At 37.8% G+C, this 25,633-nt stretch overlaps 1 protein-coding gene across 4 annotated transcripts in view; it reads right to left on the bottom strand.

The window, feature by feature from the left end:
- The window catches only part of USP53 (ubiquitin specific peptidase 53), a 65,718-nt gene extending 40,696 nt beyond the window's left edge, over nt 1–25,022 (bottom strand). For 2 of the 4 annotated variants that reach the window (XM_058549969.1, XM_058549972.1), the window contains exons 1-2: nt 24,839–25,022; nt 3,534–4,212 (exon numbers count right to left, since the gene is read on the bottom strand). In XM_058549969.1, coding sequence (XP_058405952.1) covers nt 3,534–3,677 — 144 coding nt within the window. In that variant the 5' untranslated portion in view covers nt 3,678–4,212; nt 24,839–25,022. Of the gene's footprint in view, nt 1–3,533; nt 4,213–5,474; nt 5,524–23,395; nt 23,469–24,838 lie in introns of those variants that run through there. The other 2 variants (XM_058549970.1, XM_058549971.1) reach the window with 2 other exon arrangements.
- Nucleotides 25,023–25,633: the final 611 nt, after the last annotated feature.

Raw genomic sequence — 25,633 nt, 5'->3', positions numbered from 1 at the left:
CTTAAATGTAAGACCTGAAACCATGAAATTCCTAGAAGAAACACAGGAATAACACTCCTTGACATGGGTCTTAGCAATGATTTTTTGAATATGACACTTAAAGCACAAGCAACAAAATCAAAAATAAACAAAAGGGACTACATCAAACTACAAAAAGCTTCTGCACAGCAAAAGAAATGACCAAGAAAGTGTAAAAACAACCTACAGAATGGGAAAAATATTTGCAAACCATTTACCTGATAAGGGGTTAATATTCAAAATATATAAAGAACTCACACAACTCAATAGCCAAAAAACAAATAGCCCAATTAAAAAATGGGCAAAGAACTCGAAAAGACATTTCTCCAAAGAACATACACGAAGAGCCAACAGGTACATGAGAAGATGTTCAACATTACTAGTCATTAAGGAAATGCAAATTAAAACCATAATGAGATATCACTTCAGAGCTGTTAGAATGGCCATCATCAAAAAGGCAAGAGATGAAAAATGCTGGCATAGCTGTGGAGAAAAGGAAACCCTTGTGCACTGTTGGTAGGATTGTAAATTGGTACAGCCACTATGAAAAACAGTATAGATGATCCTCAAAAAATGAAAAACAGAATTACCATATGATCTAGCAATTCCACTTCTGGAAACATATCTATAGGAAACAAAAACACTAACTAGAAAAGATACTTGCACCCCCACGTTCATAGCAGCATTATTTACAACAGCCAAGACATAGAAACAGCCTAAGCGTCCACTGATGGATGAATGGATAAAGAAGTTGTGGTATATACATACAATGGAATATTATTCAGCCATAAATAATGAGGAAAGCCTACCATTTGCAACAACACAGATGGAACTTGAAGGCACTAAGCTGAGTAAAATAAGTCAGGAAGAGAAAGACAAACACTGTATGATCTCACTTATACGTGGAATCTAAAATAAACAAACTCATAGAAAAAGAAATCAGACGTGTGGTTACCAGAGGCAGGGGATCGGGGGAAGGGGCAATTGGAGGAAGGTGATCAAAAGGTACAAACTTCCAGTTACAAGATAAATAAGTACTAGAGACGTAACACTGCTGTATGATGTATAGGAAAGTTGTTAAGAGAGTAAATCCTAAGAGTTCTCATCACAAGGAGAAAATTTTTTCCTTTTTTCTTTATCTTCTTTTTATTGTGTCTACATGAGAAGATGGATGTTAGCTGAACCTACTGTGGTAATCATTTCATGATATATGTAAATCAAACTATCACGCTGCACATCTTAAACTTACATAGTGATGTATGTCAATTATTTTTCATTAAAACTGGAAAAAAAATAATGCAAGCTAGAAGACAGAGGGGCAAAATCTTTCAAGTACTGAAAGAGAAAAACTGTCAACTTAGACTTCTTTAATGAGTGAAAATATCTTTCAAAAACAAAAGTGAAATAGAGAACTTTTTTACAAACACACAAAAGCTGAAAGAATTCATCCCCAATACACCTATACTACAAGAAATGTTAAAAGAGGTCCTTCAAGCAGAAGAAAATGATACCAGATGGAAAGCTGGATCGACACAAAGGAGCGAAGAGCACCAGAAACATTAACTATGCAGATCAATATAAATAATCTTCATGGTACAGGTCAGTGGAAAGTTCATTTTTAAAAAATACATCATCATAGGAACACTTCTCCATTTTCTTTACCATCTAAGTGTCCTTACTCAGAATGTTCTCTTGTTATAATATGCTTTTGATCTCCCCAAACTACACACAGTTATTTTAGGAGCCAAGAAAAGGAAAGAAACAGAGGGAAAAATAGAAGTGCAAAAAGAAGATCCGGAAAAGGAGCAACAAGAAACGATGTGAAGTGACAGGAGCCCTGTCTCACAGCCTGATTCAAGCAGAAGCATTTAATTCCAAGTCTTTGGGGGTAGGATATTTCCCTAGATCCAGGGCCATTCAATAAATATTTTCCTGCATTTCTCACAGCACTTGATGCCAGTGGGATCTTTGAGTCAAGGCAGAACAGTGACTGCCATTTAAGGAGCCCAAAGTAAATCAGAATTAATGCTTTCCTAATACCAATTTCTCTCTTTCCTTGGGTAAATTATGAAACTTTTGAGCTTGCCCATCTGCCCACAGGGCAACTGAGAACACAGGTCTGAGTCAGAAGTCTGAGCACCTAACACATTCTAGATGTGTTCTTTTATCAAATGAGTCAATTAACCAATATTTCTCTTTCTACTCCAGTTTTCAGGAAGAAAAAAAAGCAATAGAAAAAAAATATGTGAAAAATGACTTATTTTAAATAAATTCTTTTACAGTATATTCTAGGGTCAACAGAAAAACATTCCAATATTCTAAATCTTCCTCACGTTTAGTACAGTACAGCCAATGGTCAGAAGGACACAGGACACTACAAGATCTGGAACCACCGAATAAAAACTACACCATACATAAGAAAGGATATTTATCCAAGGCAGAAAAGCAGGTTAATACATACTATTAATTAAAAGAATTTTAACAAGGATTGAAGCAAAATGGATTAACCTTCAATTTAACTAGAACAGTGGTGTCCAAATTATGATTCCATAAGAGGTGATGTAAGAGCCACAGTAGGGGGGAGGGGGAAGGGTCTTTGAGTACTGAGATTAAAACTCTGCATTCTCATTTCAACCCAAGCAGCTTGTTTCTTTTTATATTAACTATTGGGATTCTACTGGGTTTCTTAAAAAAAGGGAGGAAGGGGAGTAGATTAGCTGATTCAAAAAAGGAAATTTACGTATTTTTAGGAAGATATTCTTAATTTACTAAGTAAACATTATAAATCAAAAGATTTTTTAATACCATATCAATCTGTTGAAAAAACCATTTCCATTTATCATAAAAACTAAAATGCCCAGCCAAAATATTTTTGCTACCATTAAAAGTGACATTAGGGGCCGGCCCGGTGGCGCAAGCGGTTAGGTGCGCGCGTTCCGCTGCGGCGGCCCAGGGTTCGCTGGTTCGGATCCCGGGCGCGCACCGACGCAGTGCTTGGTAAGCCATGCTGTGGCGGCGTCCCATATAAAGTGGAGGAAGATGGGCACCGATGTTAGCCCAGGGCCGTCTTCCTCAGCAAAAAAAAGAGGAGGATTGGCGGATGTTAGCTCAGGGCTGATCTCCTCACAAAAAAAAAAAAAAAAAAAAGTGACATTAAAAAGTCATTCCAGTCAATACTAACTTTATTCTTTTTTACTAGTTAATTATTTTATTGAGGTCATATTGGCTTACAAGATTGTGTAATTTCGGGTGTACATTATTATATTTTAGTTTCTGCATAGACTGCATCATGTTCGCCACCAATAGTCTAGTTTTTATCTGTCACCATACATATGTCCCCCTTTATCCCTTTCGCCCTCTCCCCATCCCCTCCTTCTCTGGTAACCACTAATCTGTTCTCCTCATCCATGTGTTTGAATAATAACTTTACTCTTAATTTACAAGTTGAAAAAGCATTAAACAAAAGATTTCCTGAAAAGCACTTTTTAAAATGTAAAAAGTAACTATGGTCTCACCTGTACAGCACTATTAAGAAAGCAGCTGTTCTGTCCCGGTTCATTCAACAAGCCTTTGGTAGGAGCTAGGGATAGCATACTCCCAGGTTGATAAGCTTTTGCAAGATTGCCACCAGGTTTCCGTAAGAATTTTACCCAGGCCATTGTCAAGCAACTTTGTTTGCATTAAAGCTAAGAATTACACACTTAGGTGATATTTCTGATGATAAAATGGATGATGTCTTCAACTGTCCACTTAAATTCACCGCAGTCTATTATTATAATATAAGTTTCCAAGTCCATATCTTTCCTGATGCTGTAAATTTTTGAAGACTTTATCAAGTGAAAAAAGGCTACATAAACATCAAGGTTCTGAAAGCTTTTTTAAACAAGGCCTTAAAGATTTTTAAATGTGTTAAATTTTATAGGAGAGTTGTATAGTTTAAGATGAAAAAGATTTTTTAAAAAACTGCTAAAAATAATGTCGAAGAACAAATCATTGTCATTAAATCACAAGCCATTTGTCTTGATGGTTTAAAAAACAGAATCTACAAAAAGACGTAGAGCTGGCGTTTGGTATGATTCCTTTGGTCATTTGTTTTCCTTATGGTTTTTTAATAAGAAAGCAGACTCTGTCTTTCCCAGGTGAAGTTATCAAAGGTGACTCCGTATTTCATATCAATGTCACCTCAAAGCAAATCTACAAGAAAGAAAAGAAATGTTTAGACAAAAGTAAAGGCTAATCAAGAAAATTCCTACTTTACTATTTGAACACAAATATTAAATATATAATTAAAACTAATCATCAAAGGATGAAAACTAATAACATTCTATGAAAACAGTTCAACATTTAAATTTTTTTAAAAATGTCAGTGTAAGATCAATCACTGTCTACTCTCAAGATTTCAATATTCATATGATGGTTTCATAAGGAGAATATTCTACAGAAAATCAGAATTAAATTAGATCTTAAGTAGTATTTTGAAAAATACTAAATTGCTGTCAACACTAACTAGCTTTCTTTATTAAAACAAATGCATAACCAGAGACTATACTGTTGTCTATCTTATACACAGAATCATATTATTTTTCTAAGAAAGTAGATTTTATGTAAACTGATATGCATAACAACTCAGAAGAAACTTTAAAATGATAAACAAACCTGAGTAAATTAAAGTAAATTTCCATCTTATTCGCAAATGCATGCTCCTGGCTAAAAGAACTTTAAATGCTAAACTTCTTAATTAAAAACAATGAAATATTACTAACAAAATTTTGTTTAATCGATTGAATTTCCTTCCTACATTCATTCATTCAACAAACATTTATTGAGCCATGTACTGTGCCAGGTACTGGAACTAACATTATAATGAGGAAAGGCAAGCAATAATACAATGAATAATAAATTGTAGCGTGAACTAGAAAAGTTATATGCTGAATGCTAACAGAAAAACAATTCAAGGAAAGGGAATGGGAAGTGTATATACAAAGTCAGACGGCTTGCACTTTTAAATAGGATAGTCACGGAAAGTCTAATTGAGAAGGTTACCTTTGCACAAAGATTTCAAGGAGGTGAAGATGCCACCTGGGAGCAGGCATTCCTAGCAGAGTGAACAGCATGACTGGTATGTTGGAAGAACAGTAAGAAGCCCAGTGTGGCAGGAGAAACGCGGACAAAGAGGAGAGTAGATGAAAACGGAGGATGGGAAAGAGATCATGTAGGGCCTCAATCATCTAAGTCCTCTGTAAGGACTTTGGCTTTAATCTCTGGGTAAAAGACATTGAGTTTCATTTTCCCAGCACAAAAAGATGAGAGACAGAATAGGCACAGGTCAGTTCAATACCAGTGATCAAATACCCACTGGGATAGCAAAGCATTGAGGAACGAAGAAGAAAAGCATCAGTCTCTAAATAAAAGTCAGGAGACCTGTTTCCAGGCCAATGTATCAGCTCATCACTTACTAGCTATTGGGTCTTAGATAAATCCTTGTCATCTCTGATTCATAGCTTCTTCATCTATAAAATGGGGCTAAAAATAACAGACCTGCTTAACTTAACATAGGTTAAATGTTTCAAGAATTATAAAACACTATATTATGTCAGTTGTTTTCTTCTTTTTATTTTAACTCTATGGGTTGTAACATCTTCTAAAGTGATCTAAATGATCCCAAAACCTTTCATATGAATTAAGTTTTTTAGTAAATGTAGTCATGATTTTACAACATTAAGGGAGCTCTGTATTGGTAGTAAATTCATATTTTTAATGGAAGAATCCTTTTGAAACAATGTTCTTTCAACAGTCATTTACTAGGCACCAGGTCTGTACCACGAACTGTGCTCAAGTCTATGAAACAATCCCTACTCTTAATGAGTTTAGTTTGGTAAGGGGCACAGACTCAAACAGATAATTTAAAAACATTGCAGCTTCCATTCCTGCGCAAGACGTCAAACTAGTGTGTGTTCCTGGTTCTCTCCCTGCAACCCAACTCGGGAGATTATACAAAAGCAACAGGTAGTCTAATGAGAAACAGAGAGAAACCTTAAGGATGCCAAAAGTAACTGGCTTCAAAAGTGGGAGGGAAACAGCAGCAGAGAGAGAGAGAGAGGGCCAAGTGCTACAGACTGGGAAAGATCTTTCTAGTTCTGACCTTTGCCGTTCCTCACATTGCTCAGGGCAGAGAATTCCCACCCCACACAATGCAATGAAAGAGGACAGCTCTGCTACCACCCCAGTGCCATCTGGAGGGTAAGGGAGACGATGACATCAGGGAAGCACGAGAGCAAGGCCAGTTTGGGAAGTGGTAACAAGTACAGGTGCCTGCAAGGCCCCTGTGTTTTCTGTCCTCACCCCTGCTCCACAAACAGGACAGAGGATATGAGGACCTGGAGAAGATCCTGCCTCTAGGCAGGGCAACAGGAAGTTCTTTTTGGAACCAACTCTCAAGCTGCATGACCCCAAATCAAGCCCTTACATCCCCACGTCTCTCCTTGAAATCATCTGAAGAAACAAATTAGAGCCTAGTGCTTTTACCCTTCTCCTCATGTAAATATTACCAGCTTCTAATTTGGTACTCCCAGGAAAAGGATAACCAGACACTTGCAGAGGAGGAGCCCTATGAAAGAAAGGCAACAAACTGAACAATCTGTACTACAGGAAAGAGAATGAACAGACCAAAGGGACACAAATTTAAAATAAACTTAATAAATATCCACCAACTGAATATGAGTATATTTTTTAAAACTACTGAAATTAAAAAAACTCAAAGGATGAGTTAACTAGCAAAATAAATAGAAAGGAAGATCATATCAAAGAGCAGTAAGTTTAGGTCAAGAAATTCTCCTACAAAGCATTAAAAAAGGAATAAAGAAGTGGAAAATATAAACATTTAAAAAAGCTAAGAGACATGGATGAAATCTACAAGTGTCAATATCTAACTAAAAGGATTCCCAGAAAGGGGAAAAGTAAATTGAGTAAATACTTTTAGAAATGATTAAGATTTTTCCAGAATTAAAGACTGAAAAATCCAGAGAGACAAATAGAACAGATAACTCAAAAATCTAAACACGATGTGAGGAAGGAAGGAAGGAGGATGAAAATTAGGAAACCTTAAAAAAAAAAAAAAAGTAAGAGATTTTCAAGCCCATTTATAGGCAAATAATAAAAAGAAAAATAAACCCAAAACTAAACATTTGTAAAAACTAATACAACAGACAAAATCTTCACAAGCTTGATTAAGCAAAAAAAAAGAAAAATAAACAAACACCGATAGCATTGATAAAGGAGAAATGACCACAGACAAATAAGCAACTAAAAGAACTGTAAAAGAATACCACTTAAATCTTATGGCAATAACTTTGAAAATTTAAAGGAATAGGTAATTTCCTAGCAAAATACAAATTACCAATATTAACCCAAGAAGGAGAAAAGTTTGTTTGTTTGTTTGTTTTTGGTGAGGAAGATTAGCCTTGAGCTAACTTCTGTTGCCAATCCTCCTCTTTTTGCTGAGGAAGATTGGCCCTGGGCTAACATCTGTGCCCATCTTCCTCTACTTTATATGTGGGACGCCGCCACAGCATGGCTTGATAAGCAGTGTATAGGTCCGCACCCAGGATCCGAACCTGCGAACCCTGGACTGCCAAAGCGGAGCACACTAACTTAACCACTACACCACCGGGCTGGCCCTGGGAAAATTTTTTAAAAGACTAGTTTAGAAGAAAATGGAAAGGAAACAAAAGTTCTCCCATTGAAAATGGCATCTGGATCACATGGATTCAAAGCTAAATTTTACTGAATCTTTAAAGAACTGTTAATTCTAACGTTAAATTATTGCAGGCCACAGGGAAAATAAAAAGTACCTCACATCCTTTCACGAAGCTAACATAACCTTAATACCAAAACATGATGAAATTCAGCCCAATGTGACATATGATTACAGATGCAAAACTTATAAATAAAACTCTAGCAAACATAATCTATCAATGTGTCAAAAGAATAACGTACTATTGAAAAGAATAATAATCAAGTAGGGTTTATTCCAGGAATGCAAATATGATTCTATATTTATTCTTTCAATAAATATTTGGGAGGCTGCTAAGAGAAGAGCTAACAGCAATATTCATAACAGCCTAAAAGTGGAAACAACCCAAATGTTCATCAACTAATGAATGGATAAACAAAATATGGCGTATGCACACATGTGGACGTGCATATGTATTTTCATATAATGGAATATTATTCAGCCATAAAAAGGAATGAAGTACTTATACATGCTACAATATGGAGGAACACTGAAAACATTTTAGAAAGTGAAAGAAGCCAGTCACAAAAGACCACACATTGTATGATTCCATTCATACAAAATGTCCAGAACAGAGAAATCTACAGAGACAGACAGTAGATTAGCGGTTGCTTAGACTGGAGAAGTGGGGGCTATAGAGATGGGGGGTGAAGGAGTGTTGGTTAAAGGGTACAGGGATTCTTTTCGAGGTGGTGAAAAATTGTGGTGATAGATGTACATTTCTCTGAGTATATTAAAAATAACTAAATTGTACACTTTAAATGAATGAATTGTATGGCATGTGAATTATATTTCAAATAAAGCTGCTTAAAAAAAGACAGGAAAAGAAAAGAAGACAACATAGCAGGCCAGAGATTGCTATCCTCAGAAAAGCCTGCTTGCAAGGTTTTAGCCTTTGGGAACTTACGGCTTCAGGAGGATTCCCACCACAATAACTGGTAAGAGTCACTGACTGTACTTAAACTATACCAGTAAATATGGTTTATCCTGAACACCCGCTTTTCTTTTGGAATTCTGGAAATTTGGTACATCTTAGGCGGAGGATGCCTATGTGATTACCCTATCCCCCGCAAATAAAGACCCAAGGCACTGAGTCTCTAACGAGCTTCCTGGCAGACATTTTATATATGTCATCACAATTCGTTGCTGGAGGAATTAGTGTGTCCAATGTGACTCCACTGGGAGAAAACTACTGGAAGCTTGTGCCCGCTTCCTCCAGACCTCACCCCATGATCCTTCTCTGTTTGCCGGTTTGCTTTACATCCTTTCGCCATCATAAAGCACAGCAATGAGTACAACTATATGCTGGGTGCTCTAAGTTCTCCTAGAGAATCACCAAACCTGGGAGTAGGAGGGATCCTGGAGACCCTCAACACAGAGGCATTAAAACAGTGCGATTAAGAGCTACTTTGTTTCTATCAGGCTGGCAAAAACTTAAAAGTGACACTGTTGGTGGGGATAAACGGAAAGAGGTGCTTTCCTTTATTGTTGATTCATAAAATATGTAATTATAGTATAATATCCTTGTGGCAATATTACATTAACCTGGCAACAACTATTAAAATTAAAAACAAACCACTTCAATCTAAAAAACTCAATATCGAGAATCTATGACTCCAAAATAGAAGTACCACTTTATTGAGATATATTACGTAGGTGCAGTAAATAAGGAAGGAAATAAAATGAACGTCCACAAATAGGGACATAATTATATAACACGGTGTTTCTGAGTGACAAAAGTAAAATGCAGAACTTTAATATGATCCCATTTTGGTAAAATAATATATGTGTGAAAATATATATGCTTTATATGATCATCTGAGCAAGGAGGAGTATGTATATGTGTAATTGAAATGGGCGTGACAGCCAAGCTAGAAAATAAAAGTGGGGAAAAGGCTGCACTAAAAAAAAAAACCTATAGTATGTATATTAATCACATTTATGCATTATATAAGTTGTGTGTGTGTGTGTGTGTATGTATACACAAATATAAAATTAAAACAAAAAAAGATACACCAGAAAAGTATAAACCAACAGAAATTTGATGTAGCAATTTTAGGGTCAGATAAAATTGATTTAAAAGTGAATATTACATGGTAAAACATAATTTTATAGAAAATTAAAATTAAAAAGATAGTACACCAGAGAATATACATTATTTCAGAACAAGCTTAGAACAAATGCAAAAATCAACTGTATATTAGGCTGCAAAGGAAATCTCAAGAAATTCCAAAAAATCAATATCATACAGACTATGTTCTTTGTCTATAATATGAATTAGAAGTCAACAACAAAATCTAAATAACTCTTTGGTAAAATAGAAAAACATAAGAGAAGTTATTAAATATTCAGAACTGAATGACAAAGAGCTACATACTAAAATTTATAGGATGCTGCTAAAATAATACTGAGAAGAAAACTTCAAGTTTAGAATCCAACAAACAACAAGAGACGGAATACTGATCAGTCCAGCTCATGGGGCTACAAAAATAAGCAAGAAAACAAACCAAAACAAAAAACAAAAAACCAACAGCATGAGACAAGGTTGCTACAGCAACTATAACCAATAGACAATGATTATTTTACAGAATACCCAAGGAACTCCTGAAGATTAGGGGAGAAAAAGGCAAATTATACAACAGAAATATAGGCAAAGACTACAAGTAGGCAACTCAAAGGAGAAAAAAATGGCTAATAAATATACAGAGATATTTCAACTTCAGAAAACGGCAAATTAAAACATATTACCACCTTTTAGATCCATCAAACTGGCAATAATAACACCACTATTGTATTATGCGGGAAAGTGCCTGCTCTTATGTGGGAACCTGGGGGCACTTCAGGCACCACTGGTGGGACTGCAAACTGAGGTGGTCATTCTGGAGGGCAATCTCAGATTCACTGAGTGGAAGCACTCAATAACATTAAGAATATGCATATATTAAAGCCTATAATTCTGCCCCTGGGTACAGGACTTCTTGCACAAGCCCATAAATCAGCAACATCCATTGTCTGAGGTCACAAAGAGCTGGCATCCCACATATGGATTACTACTAGAACAGACAAGAAAAATGTGGAATAGATACAGGTTGGACAACTAAGCAGTGTCAGAAATATTGAATTACTTTTATTACAGTAACATAAATGTTGAATAAGAAGAATTAGATTTATAGCATAAACCATTTTTTATGAACTAATAACACATACTCAAAATAACACTAGGTAGTTCAAAAGTTCGTAAATACACACAAACATGAAAGGTGGATTGGAAGGACCCATATTAAATATACCAAAATAGGTGCCTATTGGTGGAGAGACAGAAACTAAGATGAGAAAGGAGGAGGAAGGAAGAGAAATACACCATAAATGAGAAGAGTCTTATACATGTTGGTAGTGATGTGTCATGAACTGAAGATAATGATTAACTCAATTATGCAGTTATTAGTGCAGCTGAAGTCCAAAGAACAAAGAATATGCGGACATGCAAAGTCAGAGCTATGCATATCACACCCTAAGATTAGTGTAGACGCAGAAACAGGCTCCCTGGAAGATGCCATATCTTACACCTGAAAGAACAAATGAAAGGTTCGTGTGTGTGTTGGGAGAGTGGGATGCATTCCAAAGAATACCATGAACCAAGTCAGGAAGTAAGAATCCATACGCAATAAACTACAAGGTGGACAGATAACCAGAGGCCAGATCATGGCTAGTCTTGAAGGTCATATAAGACATCTGAATTTTGACATCTGAATTTTACCTAATACTAAGTGGTGAAAAGCCTGTGTCGGTTTTAAGCAGGGAAAGGACAAGGAGACTTGTGGTTTAAATAGACCACGGCAGTGAATAAGATGGATCTGAGGTAAAAGTCCATGGGTAAAGGTGGTAAATTGGGAGGTGAGGGAATAAATGTGGATGGGAGGTGACATGAGACTGAACTAGGGAAGTGGGAGCAGAAACAGGGGAAGAATAGAGACATCTCTTAGAAGTGAAGTCAGCAAGACCTGTGATGCAGAGAAGAAACCAAGTTTCCAGGTTTCTACACTGGCAGTAGGACGGTTATGCCAACCCAGACAGCATAAACTGAAATCATAGTTACCATTTCTTGTGTGTACATAGTGAGAACTTTTAAGATCCACTCTCTTAGCAAATTTTTCAAGTATAGAATACAGTATTATTAACTATAATCACCGTGCTGTACATTAGATCCCCAGAACTTATTCTTCTCATAGCTGGACGTTTGTACCTGTTGACCACCTTCACTCATTCCACCCCCTGTTCTGCTGCCCCTGGCAACCACCAGTCTACTGTTTCTATGAGTTCAGTTTTTTTAGATTCCACATATAAATATTTGTCTTTCTCTGTCTGACTTATTTCATTTTGAATAACGCCTTCACGGTTCAACCATGTTGTTACAAATGGCAAGATATCCTTTTTTATGGCTGAATAATATTCCTCTGTGTGTGTGTGTTTGTGTATGTGTATCACATTTTCTTTATCCATTCATCTGTTGACAGACACTTAAGTTGTTTCCATGTCTTGGGTACTGTAAATAATGCTGCAATGAACATGGGGTGCAGCTATCTTATCCAGATAGTGATTCTGTTTCCTTTGGATATATACCCAGAAGTGGGATTGCTGGATCATACGGTAGTTCTATTTTTAATTTTTTGAGGAACCTCCATACTGTTTTCCACAGTGGCTGCACTAATTTATATTCTTAAAACAGTGCACAAGTGTCACCCATTCTCTACATCCTCACCAGCACTTTTTATATCTTTTTGAGTAACAGCCATTCTAACAAGTGTGAGGTGATAGCTCCTTGTAGTTTTGATTTGCATTTCCCTGATGATTAGTGATGTTGAGCACCTTATCATGTACCTGCTGGCCATTTGTATAACTTTTTTGGAAAAATGCCTGTTCAGGCCCTTTGTCCATTACTGAGTCGTATGAGTTCCTTATATATTTTGGAAAACTAACCCCTTATCCGATATATGGTTTGCAAATATTTTTTCCCATTTTGTAGGCTGCCTTCTCATTTTGTTGATCATTTCTTTTGCTGTGTAGAAGCTTTTTAGTTTGGTGTATTCCCACTTGTTTATTTTTGCTTTTGCTGCTTGTGTTTTTGGTGCCATATCAAAAAATCATCGCCAAGACAAATGTCAAGCAGATTTTCCCCTATATTTTCTTCTATGAGTTTTAAGGTTTCCAGTCTCACATGTAAGTCTTTAATCCATTTCGAGTTAATTTTTATGAGTGGTGTAAGATATGGGTCCAGTTTCATTCTTTTGCATGTGAATATCCAGTTTTCCCAACACCATTTATTGAAGAGACTATTGTTTCTGCGTTGAGTATTCTTGGCTCCCTTGTCAAATATTAGTTGACCATACATGCTTGCGTTTATTTTATTTATTTAATTGTTGGGTGAGGAAGATTAGCCCTGATCTAACATCTGCTACCAATCTCCCTTTTTTTGCTGAGGAAGATTGGCCCTGGGCTAACATCTGTATCCATCTTCCTCTACTTTATATGTGGGACACCTGCCACAGCATGGCTTGATAAGTGGTGCATAGGTCTGCACCTGGGATTCCCAGGCCACCAAAGTGGAGTGCGTGAACTTGACCACCACACCACTGGGCTGGCCCCTGGGTTTATTTTTTGGCCTCCATTTCTATTCCATTGGTCTATTTGTCTGTTTTTAGGCCAGGATCATACTATTTTGATGACTACAGCTTTATTGTATAGCTTGAAATCAGGAAATGTGATGCCTCCTGCTTTGTTCTTTTTTCTCAGAATTTCTTTGGCTATTTGGGGTCTTCTGTGGTTCCACATAAATTTTAGGAGTGTTGTTTCTACTGCTGTAAAAAATGCATTGAATCTATAGATGGCTTTTGGTAGTATGGACATTTTAACAATATTAATTCTTCCAATCTATGAACACGGGATACTTTCCATTTATTTGTGTCCTCTTCGATTTCTTTCATCCAATGTCTGGTAGTTTTCAGAGTAGAGATCTTGCACCTCCTTAGTTAAATTTATTCCTAAGTATTTTATTGTTTGTGATGCTATTGTAAATGGGATTGTTTTAGTTCTTTCTTTTGCAGATGGTTTGTTGTTAGTGTATAGACATGCAACTGATTTCTTTATGTTGGTTTTGTATCCTGCAACTTTACTGAATTCATTTATTAGTTCTAACAGTTTTTTGTGGTTTTTTAGGATTTTCTATATATAAGATTGTCATCTGCAAACAGAGACACTTTTACTTCTTCCTTTCCGATGTGGATGTCTTTTATTTCTTTTTCTTGCCTAATTGTTCTGACTAGGACTTCAGAACTATGTTGAACAGGAGTGGTGAGAGTGGGCACCCTTGTCTTGTTCCTTTTCCTGGAGGAAAAGCTTTCAACCTCTCACAGTTGAACATGATGTTAGATGCAGGCTTGTCACATATGGCCTTTATTACGTTGAGGTACGTTTCCTCTATACCTACTTTGTTGAGAATTTTTATATGGAAAAAATACTTAATTTTGTTAAATGCTTTTTCTGCATCTATCGAGATGCAGAAAAAGCATTTTTTATCTTTCCTTCTATTAATGTGTTATATCACATTTTTTGATGTGCAAATGTTGAACCATCCTTGTATCCCAGGGATAAATCCCACTTTATGGTATATGATCCTTTTAATGTGCTATTGAATTTGCTTTGCAAATATTTTGTTGAGAATTTTGCGTCTATATTCCTCAGGGATATTGGCCTGTAGTTTTCTTTTCTTGTAGCATCCTTATTTACTTTTGATATCAGGGTAAAGCTGGCCTAGTAAAGTGAGTTTAAAAGTGTCCTCTCTTCTTCGATTTTTTGGAAGAGTTTGAGAAGGATTGGCAATTTTATCCTATGCAACTATTTTAAGCTTATGATTAAAAAATTAAATTTTAACTTGAAAATGTGCCAGGAGTTTGAGCAAAGAAAAAGAAAATCACTGCTGTTTTCTTTCTTTTTTTTTTTTTTGTGAGGAAGATCAGGCCTGTGCTAACATCTGCCAATCCTCCTCTTTTTTTGCTGAGGAAGACTGACCCTGGGCTAACATCCGTGCCCATCTTCTTCCACTTTATATGGGATGCCACCACAGCATGGCTTGCCAAGCAGTGCGTCAGTGTGCGCCCGGGATCCGACCCGGTGAACCCCGGCCCGCCGCAGCAGAGCGCGCGCACTCAACCGCTTGCGCCACTGGGCCGGCCCCCTCACTGCTGTTTTCTTATGAGTCAGTGCTTTACCAGCAGGCAAGATTCCAGAGCCACTTTCCTCCATTACCCCAGGTACTAACTCCATTCTCCCCTCAAAACTTAAGCCAGTACCTAAATAATTACCACAGTAAATCTACACCACAGTACTTAAACTCCTTAGGGTTTTTCTTCCCCTTTTTAAAATGGAGAAGACTAGGCTACATAGAATTTATTCAAATTCTAATATCCAATGACTTTATTAGGCTACTAGAACAGTCTAGGTAAATGGTAATGATAGCTTAAATTGGACTCATTACAGCTGTTATGGGTGAATCGTGTCGTGTGTCCCCACACCCCCCCTCCACAATATGTTGAAGTCCTAGCCTCCAGTACCTGTGAACAATGACCTTATTTGGAAATAGGACTTTCTCAGATGTAATTAGGTTAGGATGAAGTCATTAGGGTGGGCCCTAATCCAATAAGACTAGCAGCAGTCATTAGAAGAAGAGACAGATAGACTGAGAGAACTCGATGCGATGGTAGGCAGAGGATGGAGTGATGCAGCAGCAAGTCAAGAACGCCAAGGATTGACAGCCACCAAAAGCCAGGAAGGGGCAAGGAAGGATTCTACTCAGAGCCCTCAGAAGGAACCAACCATGTTAACTCCTTGATTTTGGATTTTTAGCCTCCAGAACTGTGAGAGAATAAATTTCTATTGTTTTAAGCCATCCAGTTTGTGCTACTTAGTTACAACAGCCCTAGAAAACGAATACAATAGCTGATAAAGCCATGAGACTCCTTTGTTTGTTCTTTTAAGTTTATTGGTTTTTCTTTTAATTATAAAATAGTATTTGTTTATTATTTAGAATTTTAAATAGCACAGAAGTACTGCATAAAGAAAATTAGAAGTACCATAATCCCATGTAGTAGAGAATCACTTCTAATAAAGCTATTGAAATATATTCTTAATAGTATCCTGGCCTAGCCATCAAACTGTAAAGTCAAATTTCATTTTAACATCTTTTTACTAATAAACAATATAACTACTCAAGGACACACTGAAGACTTTTCACTGATATACTACAACTGTTCATCTTACTACTTTTAGTAAGATTCCATTTTTCTTTTAGATACCTATATGGCAAGCTGAAGAGGTATAGCAAGTTGAAGCAATAAAAAAATCTCATTCATTATAGAGGTATCTTCATTTTTATAAAGTTGAAGGATTACAGTAAGGAAGATATAATTGAAAAATAGATGTCCTTTTATATAAAAAAACCCACTGTCACTCTACAAATGGGGGAATAGGAGAAAACTATATTAGAAAATTTATAAAACGAAGACAGAAAATAAGATTAAAGTAATAAGGAAATGCTGTACCACCACCACCAAAAACAGCAAAATTTTTTTTTCGCCTTTATGACTTTATAAATTCCGAATTCAAGTGTATATTAGTGATGATGACAAGGTCATATTGTAGGTCAAGGGATAGTCTCTTTGCCCAAGACACAGTCACTTTATATTTAAAAGGAGTGAAGGTCATGCAAAAACAGGAAACATAAAGCATTTATGACTGCAGATTACTTAAGATCTAGACTTCACTGCACTTACACTCATCTAGATGATTGATTTATTTTTTATTAGGCAGTTAATTTATCTGTTCTCATAACATCAATAGCTCCCATTGGTAAATAACATATCTTTAGAAGGGACATTAAATTACTTCTTGTCTAATCCGACCTAGAGATATGTTTAAACATAATGCCATAAGCCAAGAATCTTCAATATCTCAAACCTAAAAATACCCTGCAGCATTTGAAATTACCAAACGTTCCTTCCATGTGACGTGTATGCAATTCTCCCTTTCTCTAATCTCTTTCCAGAAAGAATCACAAAAATTACTACTTTTTAATTAATTTAACAGATAGTGAGATAGTCTCTAATACCAGAGAGCTCACCTTCTAGTGTGGAGAGATGAGAACTCAAATATATATATAGTCATATGCTATGAAGAAACATATAATACTGTAGATAATTATGAAGGAAATTAAGGAAGGATCAGGAAACAGAGAGCTGACTGAGGATGGTGCTTTTTAGACAGCACTGTCAAGATCACCTCACCCGAGGAAAAGACATTTCAACAGAGACCTGTAAAAAGCGAAGGAGCCAGTCATGTGGGAAAGACAATTAAGCCAGAGTGAACAGAGAATGTGAGGCCCTGAGGTAGAGACATCCTTAATATCTTCAGGGAAAATCAAGAAGGCCAGAGGAGGAAATGCTGAGCAGTGCGAGTACAAGATGCTGGAGGGTGGGTTGTAGGTCATGACAGGCCATGTTAAGGACATTGGATTTGATGTGTACAATGGGAAGGAATTTGATGGTCCTGAACAAAGAAAGGATATGATTTTATTTAAATTTTAAAAGGATCACTTTGGCTACCGTGTGATCATTGGCTACCAACAGATCATTGAGGAGAGAGAACAGAAAGATAGTAAGGTTAGGATGCTACTTTAAAAGTCCAGAGTAGAAATTATAGTAACTTGAACTTATTGGAGAGCTGTAGCAATAGTAAGATGTCAGAATCTGAAAATATTTTGAAGATAGAGCCCATGGAATTTGTTGCTAGATTAACGTGAGTGTTGAAAGAAATACAGAAGTTCGTGACGACACGTTTTCTGATTTGAGTAACTGGAAGAATGGAGTTTTTTCTATCAGAATTATCCCACTCACCGTCATAAACCTTTTTAACATGCTACAATATTGTTCTAAATCTATATTGTTCTAAATCTACTGCATTTACTGAGATGAGGAACATGTAGGGAAATGCCTGTCAGGCATGGGTGCAAAAAAGAATTAAGTTTTGGATGTATTAATTTCCACCTCCCAGTGGATGTATCTAAGATGATGGGTGCCTATGAGCCTGTAGTTAGGGGAGGTGTTTGGGTCAGAGATAAACATCACCATGTATTTGGAAACCAAACATTTATAAAGCTGGCTTTCAAAGAAGATACATAAAGGAGACTGAGAGAATTAGCCAGTGAGGTGAGAGGAGAGTGTCCCAGGGGCCAAGCAAAAAAAAGTCAATGATGAAGAATCAATATGTATGCCAAATGTTAAAGGGTCAAAGACGGTAATGATGAAGACTTGACTGTCGGATTTCACAGTGCTTTTCAAATTGCAAGTAATTTTCACTGTTTTACACTTTTTTGCTCTATTTCTTTGTATCCAGTAAAGAACTGTGCTTTATTTCTTGTGGCTTTTACCTACTCACTACTTTCCACTGGTAACTAACTAGAGAAAGACAAAAGTGTGTGTGTATCCAGAATATAGAATATGAACATTAAAGACAATGGTTTATGACAATCTGCTTTACAACATGATCTCCAGAAGAGAATCAGGCCAAAGCAGGCATAACCTAACATTTCTTTGTCTTGACAAAGCCCAAAACTGAACTCCTGTATCTTCTTCCCCATCTCAGTTGAAGGTAACTTCATCTTTCCAGTTACTCAGAACAAATATCTTGGTATCATCTTTGACTCCTCTTCCTCGCATATTTCAGTCAGAATGTGACCAATTCTCACCACCTTCACTTCTACTATTCTGGTCTTAGCCATCATCAAATCTTGTCTAGAATGCTACAATAGCCTCCTAACTGTCTCCTAGCTTCTACTCTTTACCCCTTACAGTGTGTCAAGAGTAGACAAAAAAAATCCTTCTAAAATTAAAACATAATGTCATCCCTCTGCTCAAATCCTTGCAATGGGTCTTTATAACATTCAGATTAAAAACCAGAAAGTCTTTATAATGGCCTGCTAGGCCCCTATACTATCTGCTAAAAGTAAAACACACTTCTTTCTATACTCTCACACCACTTCTGAGACCAGATGTGTTGAGACCACAACAAGCAATTCTCTAGTTCTCAGTAGACACTGACGGGGTGTACTACAATTTAACTCAATTCTGACACTATCTACCTGGAGTTAGTGTCAGAGTCCACACGTCAAGGACTCAAACCCACAAGACTGCCCCCCTCACTTCAGACACCAATCACAAGTCCCAAGTTGTCACCTGTACTTCTGATTGAACACCTATACATTGGGGGTTCCAATGACTTCCTCCATGGGTTTGATTAATTTGCTAGCACAGCTCAAAGAACTCAGGAAAATAGCTTATTGACTAGATTTCAGGTTTATTAGAAAAGAATACAACTCTGGAACAGCCAGATGGAAGAGATGCATAAGGCAAGGTATGTGGGAAGGGGCGTGGAGCTCCCGTGCCCTCTTCAGACACACCGCCCTCCCAGCACCTTCACATTTCACCAACCCAAAAGCTCTCCAAACCCCTTCAGTTAGGATTTTTTTATGGAGGCTTTGTTACATAGGAATGATGATTAAATCATTGGCCATTAGTGATTAACTCAACCTCCACCACTCTCTCCTCCCTGGAGGTGGTGGGGGAGGCTGAAAGTGCCTTCCTCTAATCCCGTGGTTGGTTGCCCTGACAACCAGACCCCCATCCTGAGGCTATCCCAGAGCCCCCAACCACTAGTCATCCCATTAGCACACAAAAAACATTTAGCACTTCCAGAGATTCCAAGGGCTTTAGAGCTGTGTGCCAGGAAATGGGACCAGAGACCAAATACACATTTCTTATAATGTCACATCTGCCCATTCCCTCACCTCTAACCTCATCTCTATTTTCCCTTTACCTTCTCCATTTCTGCTCCACCGGCCTCCTTGTTATTCCTGAACACACCATGCAGACTCCTGCTCTAAAGTTTCTGCACTGGCTATTCCTCTGCCTGGAATACACTTCCCCTTGATTTCCACACGGCTTCTCCCTGGCTCCCTTCACGTGATTGCTTTGCTCAAAATCACCTTCTACATGAGGCCTACACTTACTTAAAATTGCAACCCACCACAATCTCCACTCCACATTCCCAATCCCCTTGCCCTGCTCTACTTTTTCTTCTCCCCTTGGCATTCTTCGCCATCTAGTATACTATATATTGACTTACGATGTTTATTATTGTTTCTTCTCCAATCCTCTTAGAATGTGAAGTGACTCCCAAGCATCTAGAACAGTACATGGTAGGTACTCATTAAATACTTATTGAATGAAGCTCAGGAAATCAAGTGAAACCTCCATCAACAAACCCTCTGAAATGAGTGTTCCTAACAAAGATGACCTAGGCCCTAAGGGAACAGGACAATTTCCACCATCTGGCAGCTATAGGCCAGTGTCACTACTATACTGACAAGGAGGTAGGATTATCTCAGGCCTATACAGCAGGGCCACATAGGAGAAAAAAATCTTCAAGGGGTCAAACAGCCTGCTCACCTAAAAGTGGGGAAGACCACCATGAGGGGGGCAAGAGCTTATTACGCAGGCTCAGAAGTTTGGAAGAAGCCAAAGCATAAAATGTCTGGAGGACAAAGAATGCCCTAATGGGTTCTGGACAAGGATGGAATCCATGTTCTGATACTGACCTCATGACTCTCACAACTATTTATTCCATCTCTGATAAAGTTTCCAGCTACACAGCACATTACTCAACAACCCAATCATTAAAAGCATATCAGTTCCATCATCTATAATCATAATCTATATAAAAAGGTTCATAGAGTTATGAATCATCTATCATGTATAAAATACCAAGTAAATGTCCAAAACATAGCAGGCATTAAGTAAATGCGAGCTACTTATAATGATAGCAACAACACTATCTTTGATATAAAATGATTTTTAACAATATAAACAAACATTTGAATAAAAAGTAAAAGCTGTATTATATGATATTTTATATCCCATTTTGCTCTTCATTTCCTTAAACTGATGTATCAATCTTGCCTACAGCCTTAATCCAGATTAGTGGGATCAGATAAATTATACAATAAAGTATCAATTTCTAAATTTTAAAATCTGTTAATAAGTCATTCTTAGCAGAAAATAAGCAATTTCATTTAAAGAGCTATACTACTTTAAGAAAACTTAATATATGAAAAATTCTAATTTACAAAAAATGTTTGGGAATGCTTCACTTTACAAGTGGATTCACCACAGTATTATCTTAAACATTCATTTACAAACCATTTAGACTAGAAAAGGAGAAACTGAGTTAAAATGTTAGAAGGCAATGGATCAGAAATAAAGGGAAAGCAACTCTGAAATAACAACATAAGCAACAGAGAAGATTTAATTTAGAAAAATTCAACCTATGTACAACTTCTCAGAAAAATAACTACAAACTTCCTTAATGACAATTTTAATTCATAAATAACACGATGATCCATCCAGCCACAAAAAATAACTAGAGCACCCACAATGCACCTTGACACTGCTCTCATCCTGTCTCTGGGCCCCTGAGAATGCCCCCCCCCCCCCGCCTGTAATACTGTCCATCCAGTACTCTCCTTACAATTAAGACCACAGTACACGCGTCATCACCTTCAGATTCCTTTAGTTGTTCTGTCTTCCCTTTACAGCAACACACTATAAACCTTTAACAAAGGGATGTACAAAGTACAGCAGTAATGCAAAGAGGAAGTAATCTACTATCCTTTGCTGGAGGAGAAGAGACTTCACAGGTGTGATGTGAGTTACTGGAAAGTTGAAAGGGGAATGGGAAGAGAAGAGAAGCAGCATCTCGCAAAGGCAAGGGTGTAAGAAAAAAGATAATCTTTGGAAACCCACTGTAGCTGGGGGAGGATTGGGAATAGCCAGAGATGAGGCTTAGGAAAGGAAGAACTCATATTTCTGACTACTTTAACATTGGCTTATTATTTTTGATCTCCAGTGCCCAGCATACCACAGGTCGATAAATGTTTATTGACTAAATTTGCTAACTGAGAAAAGCACAAAAAGTAAGTAAAAAACTTCCAAATTCCAAAGGAAAAGTATGTCTTCAAACTGCTTTTGCAGGTCAATATTTGCAAAATAGAATTATTTCTAAATTAATTCAAAAATACCATGACAACTTAGATAACTGATTTTGTTCATTAAAACAGCTAAGGTATTGAAATATGGCTTATGGTGCATTACATTTTATTTTCTGGGGAATTACAAACATGAATGTATGACGCAATTTTTCTGAAGTGACTCATGTAAAACAAAAACAAAAATTCTTCAACCAGATGCAATGGCTTGCAGCATTTTTGCATGTGTCATGGACACCTTTAGTGTAAACGCATAATATAAAATTCATAGGATTAAAATAAGGAAGAAGGAAAAAAAATCATAAGATCACAAAGAAAACGAATTATATTAAAATTCGGTTCTAACCAATGACCACAATAGGCCTCCAGTTGAAGAACTCCTCATAGAGGATATGCATTAACTTGGAAAAGCAAAGAACAGATACTTTCTGCCTAGATATTATATAGTATTCCTATTATTTAAAAAAAAAAAATCATAACAACTTGCCAAGATTAGAATTTTATATAAAGTTACTAAAGTTTAAATAACCTTTGAAGATTTTATCTATGGTAGAACAGGTTACATCTACTTCCTGTTCCTATTATGTGCATATATGGTAACACAAAATTTTCTAAAATCATTACATCCACACAAAATTAATAATATATTAACGCTACATTTGTATCATCGATTTCTAGCTAGCTCTCCAAAGATGACATAAATCAAATTAGCACACTTCCTCCCTTAATCCAAGAGCTCATGAGCAACATGAGGCTAGCCTGACAATCTTTTGGGTCCCAGCAGATCTAGCACACTGTTCAAAATACTTCCAGATTCAATATACAAGCTACCTTTGCTGTAGTTTGTTTTGGGGGTCTATAATTAAGAAATACCTTACAGTTAAAGCTGTCAAATAATAAGATCTGCTAAGTATTTTAGTAACTTAGCAGACATCTTTGTAGGATAGCTTAATCTACCACTTTATAGATTTCAAACATATTTTTGGAAAATTGTAGGATAAAGGAATGTCTTCTCCATCATGATAGGTGTGTGAGTTCCAAATAGTTCCAGCAGGGAAAATAACTGATTTTGGCTTTTAAAAGTGTACATCACCTTAAAATAGATCAGAATTTTCATTTTTTAACTCTTAGTCTTGTTAAACTTCTAAACCATATGATTCTGAAATTGTATTTCTTGATACTACACAGTTTAAAATAAATATTTATTTGACACTAAATAATATAAAAGATCTTGAATCACATTACATACTAAACTCGTAAGAGCTTTGAGATTTTTCTTTTTTTTAAAGAAAAGAATAAACTAGGTGTAAAAGTTGTCCCTCCCCCATTAAAATAGCTCTCTTTTTGAAAATTACTTTTTTTATCTTCTAGAGAAAACAATAATATTAATGACACTAATAGTGTCAAGTTTTATGAACTATATACAATCTACATACATTTATGAAAAGATGTTTTTTCTTAATTCATAGGGGAAAGGAAAGGCCTGTTCTTGGTTGCATATTTTTTACACTGTAAGAAAAAATACACATAACAACCAATGAGTTGATTTACGAACAAATGTAAATAAATCACTTTCATGGTTTATCAACAGTAATCATGAACCTAGACAAACTGTCCAAAGAGCTCGTTTTAAAAAGCCTCTAAAATGTAAAACAAAACACAAACTCTGTTTTTTCAGACTATAATTAACTCCTGCCTACAGTGAGTTTGTCTATTTGGAATTCTTATGACAATAGCAGATAAATCATATATTACTTTTGCAAAATAAGTTTTGCTGTTTTTTGTAAATTTCTCTTTAACAGGATGAAGGAGCTTTGCCTAGACCATTATCATGGAACTGAAACGGACAGAAAATAAAACGAACGAGTATCAATTTAGCCAGAAGTTCTTTCAATCAGAACTTTGTGTCAGCATTTGCTACTCTTTGTAAATATCGAGAATTAGCAATGCTTTTCTTTAAAGAACAGAACTCAAGGAGCGAATCAGTGCCTCATCACAACACAAAGAACTCCCTAAGTTTATTGTTAAACATCCCTCAGAAATTGCCTTGAAAATTCCTTGCAAAAATATATATTTTTTCCAGATAAGGAAACATTTGGCAAACTCTGCTGTCTAACAAATAAAGCCTTGCAGTACATTTTGCAAGCATTAATCAGACTTTGCATTGATAAAGAAAACCTTGTAGCGGGATAACAAAACCTCAGAACACGCTCAGATTGCAGGCTTTAGAAATCCTCCCTATTACACCTGTGCAAGTACTTCCTGTTCTCCAACGACGTTTAAAATTAGTTTGGTAAACGTCCCATAAGTCGCCGTTCAGAAGCTAAACATTAACTTTATACATTACTACTACCACCCAGAAACCACCAGCCCAAAGAGTCTCACGAATCCAGTCATCTCTCTTCCCCAAGCAGGGCACCATAACCATCCTGGACCCCTTTAGAAAGCTGCTGCTCGGGAGAGGCAGTGGCTTGGAAAGTGAGAGGTAGGCGCCAAGTATGCGTAATACTCAGAACCCCAATGCACTCGGCGACCCAGCAGGACTCCAGGGTCTGGCCCGAGCCCGCCCTCAAACACAGCAGCAATTAACAACCCTGAGCCAGTAAGAACAGCACCTCCTCCCTCCTAGCGCGCCTGCAGCCCGGCCACAGGCATCCCCGCCGGGCCCGGGACGCCGCGGGAAGGAGGCAGGAGGTTGCGTGACCTCGGGCGCCTGAACCGCCGGCTAAAGAGCCGGGGTCTGCCCCGAGGGATGGGGGGCGGAGGAGGTCGCGGGGCTGCGAGGGCAGAGACGGGGCTGGAACGAGGGTCTCCCGGTCAGGCCCGTGGGGGTCTCAGGTCGCTGGCTCTCCATCCAAGGTCTAGTTTCGGAGACTTACCTAGAGCTCTGCCCTCCCAGCGAGAGGAGCGCGCGATCCAGGTAGAGAAATACCGGCCTTCCAGTCCTACAGGGCTCCCTCCCGCCGGCCCAGCTCCTCACGCCGACACCAGGCTGACACACCAACAGCTGCCACCGTAACCGAAGCTCACCGGGAACTGGACCAGACGCCGCTGCTCTCTGCCGCCCAGAACCCGACCCTGTGCACAGAGCATGCGCACACGCCCCAACACCCAGGCCAGTCAGGGCAGTGACACCTGCGATCAACAGGTCCCCGGAGCCCCGCCCCTCTCCCCGCCTCGCGCCCGCCCCGCCTCCTCGGAGCTGGCCCCGCCTACACGCTCACCGACCTAGCTCCGCCCCCACACGCAATTTCCCGGCTTTCCGGACCTGAGGAACTGTATTCCCGCGGGGGTTCGATGGCACGCACGATCCAGTTGACTTACTCCGGGGCGCGAGATCCCGCGAGATCAAGAGTTGGAACATTTCCCATACGGGGAGGAGCGGAGCGCTAGGGCGTAGGTCTGGGAGAAGGTAGCTGAAGGTTGAGCTCTGTGGTGTGAAGGGAAGGAGGGGATAGTTCCTCAAGTGGAGGCAATTATTCCGGTGCTCTTGGTTATTTATTCGGTATTTTGTAAGCTCAGGAACGTAGATCCACCGAGGACTGGGCTTTAGGTTAGGTGGTGTTACCTGAGAAAATCTCTGCTGCTTGCCTCAAAACCCCACGCGGATGCGCAGTTCCCTTTAGCTCTCTGTGAATCATTACGAGCTGTTTGCAGTCACGTGGCTTCCATTG

This window comes from Diceros bicornis, chromosome 11, assembly GCF_020826845.1.
Source record: "Diceros bicornis minor isolate mBicDic1 chromosome 11, mDicBic1.mat.cur, whole genome shotgun sequence".
NCBI classification, from domain to species: domain Eukaryota; kingdom Metazoa; phylum Chordata; class Mammalia; order Perissodactyla; family Rhinocerotidae; genus Diceros; species Diceros bicornis.
The sequence above is the reverse complement of the archived record's forward strand: the minus strand, read 5'-3'. Positions and strand labels throughout refer to the sequence as shown.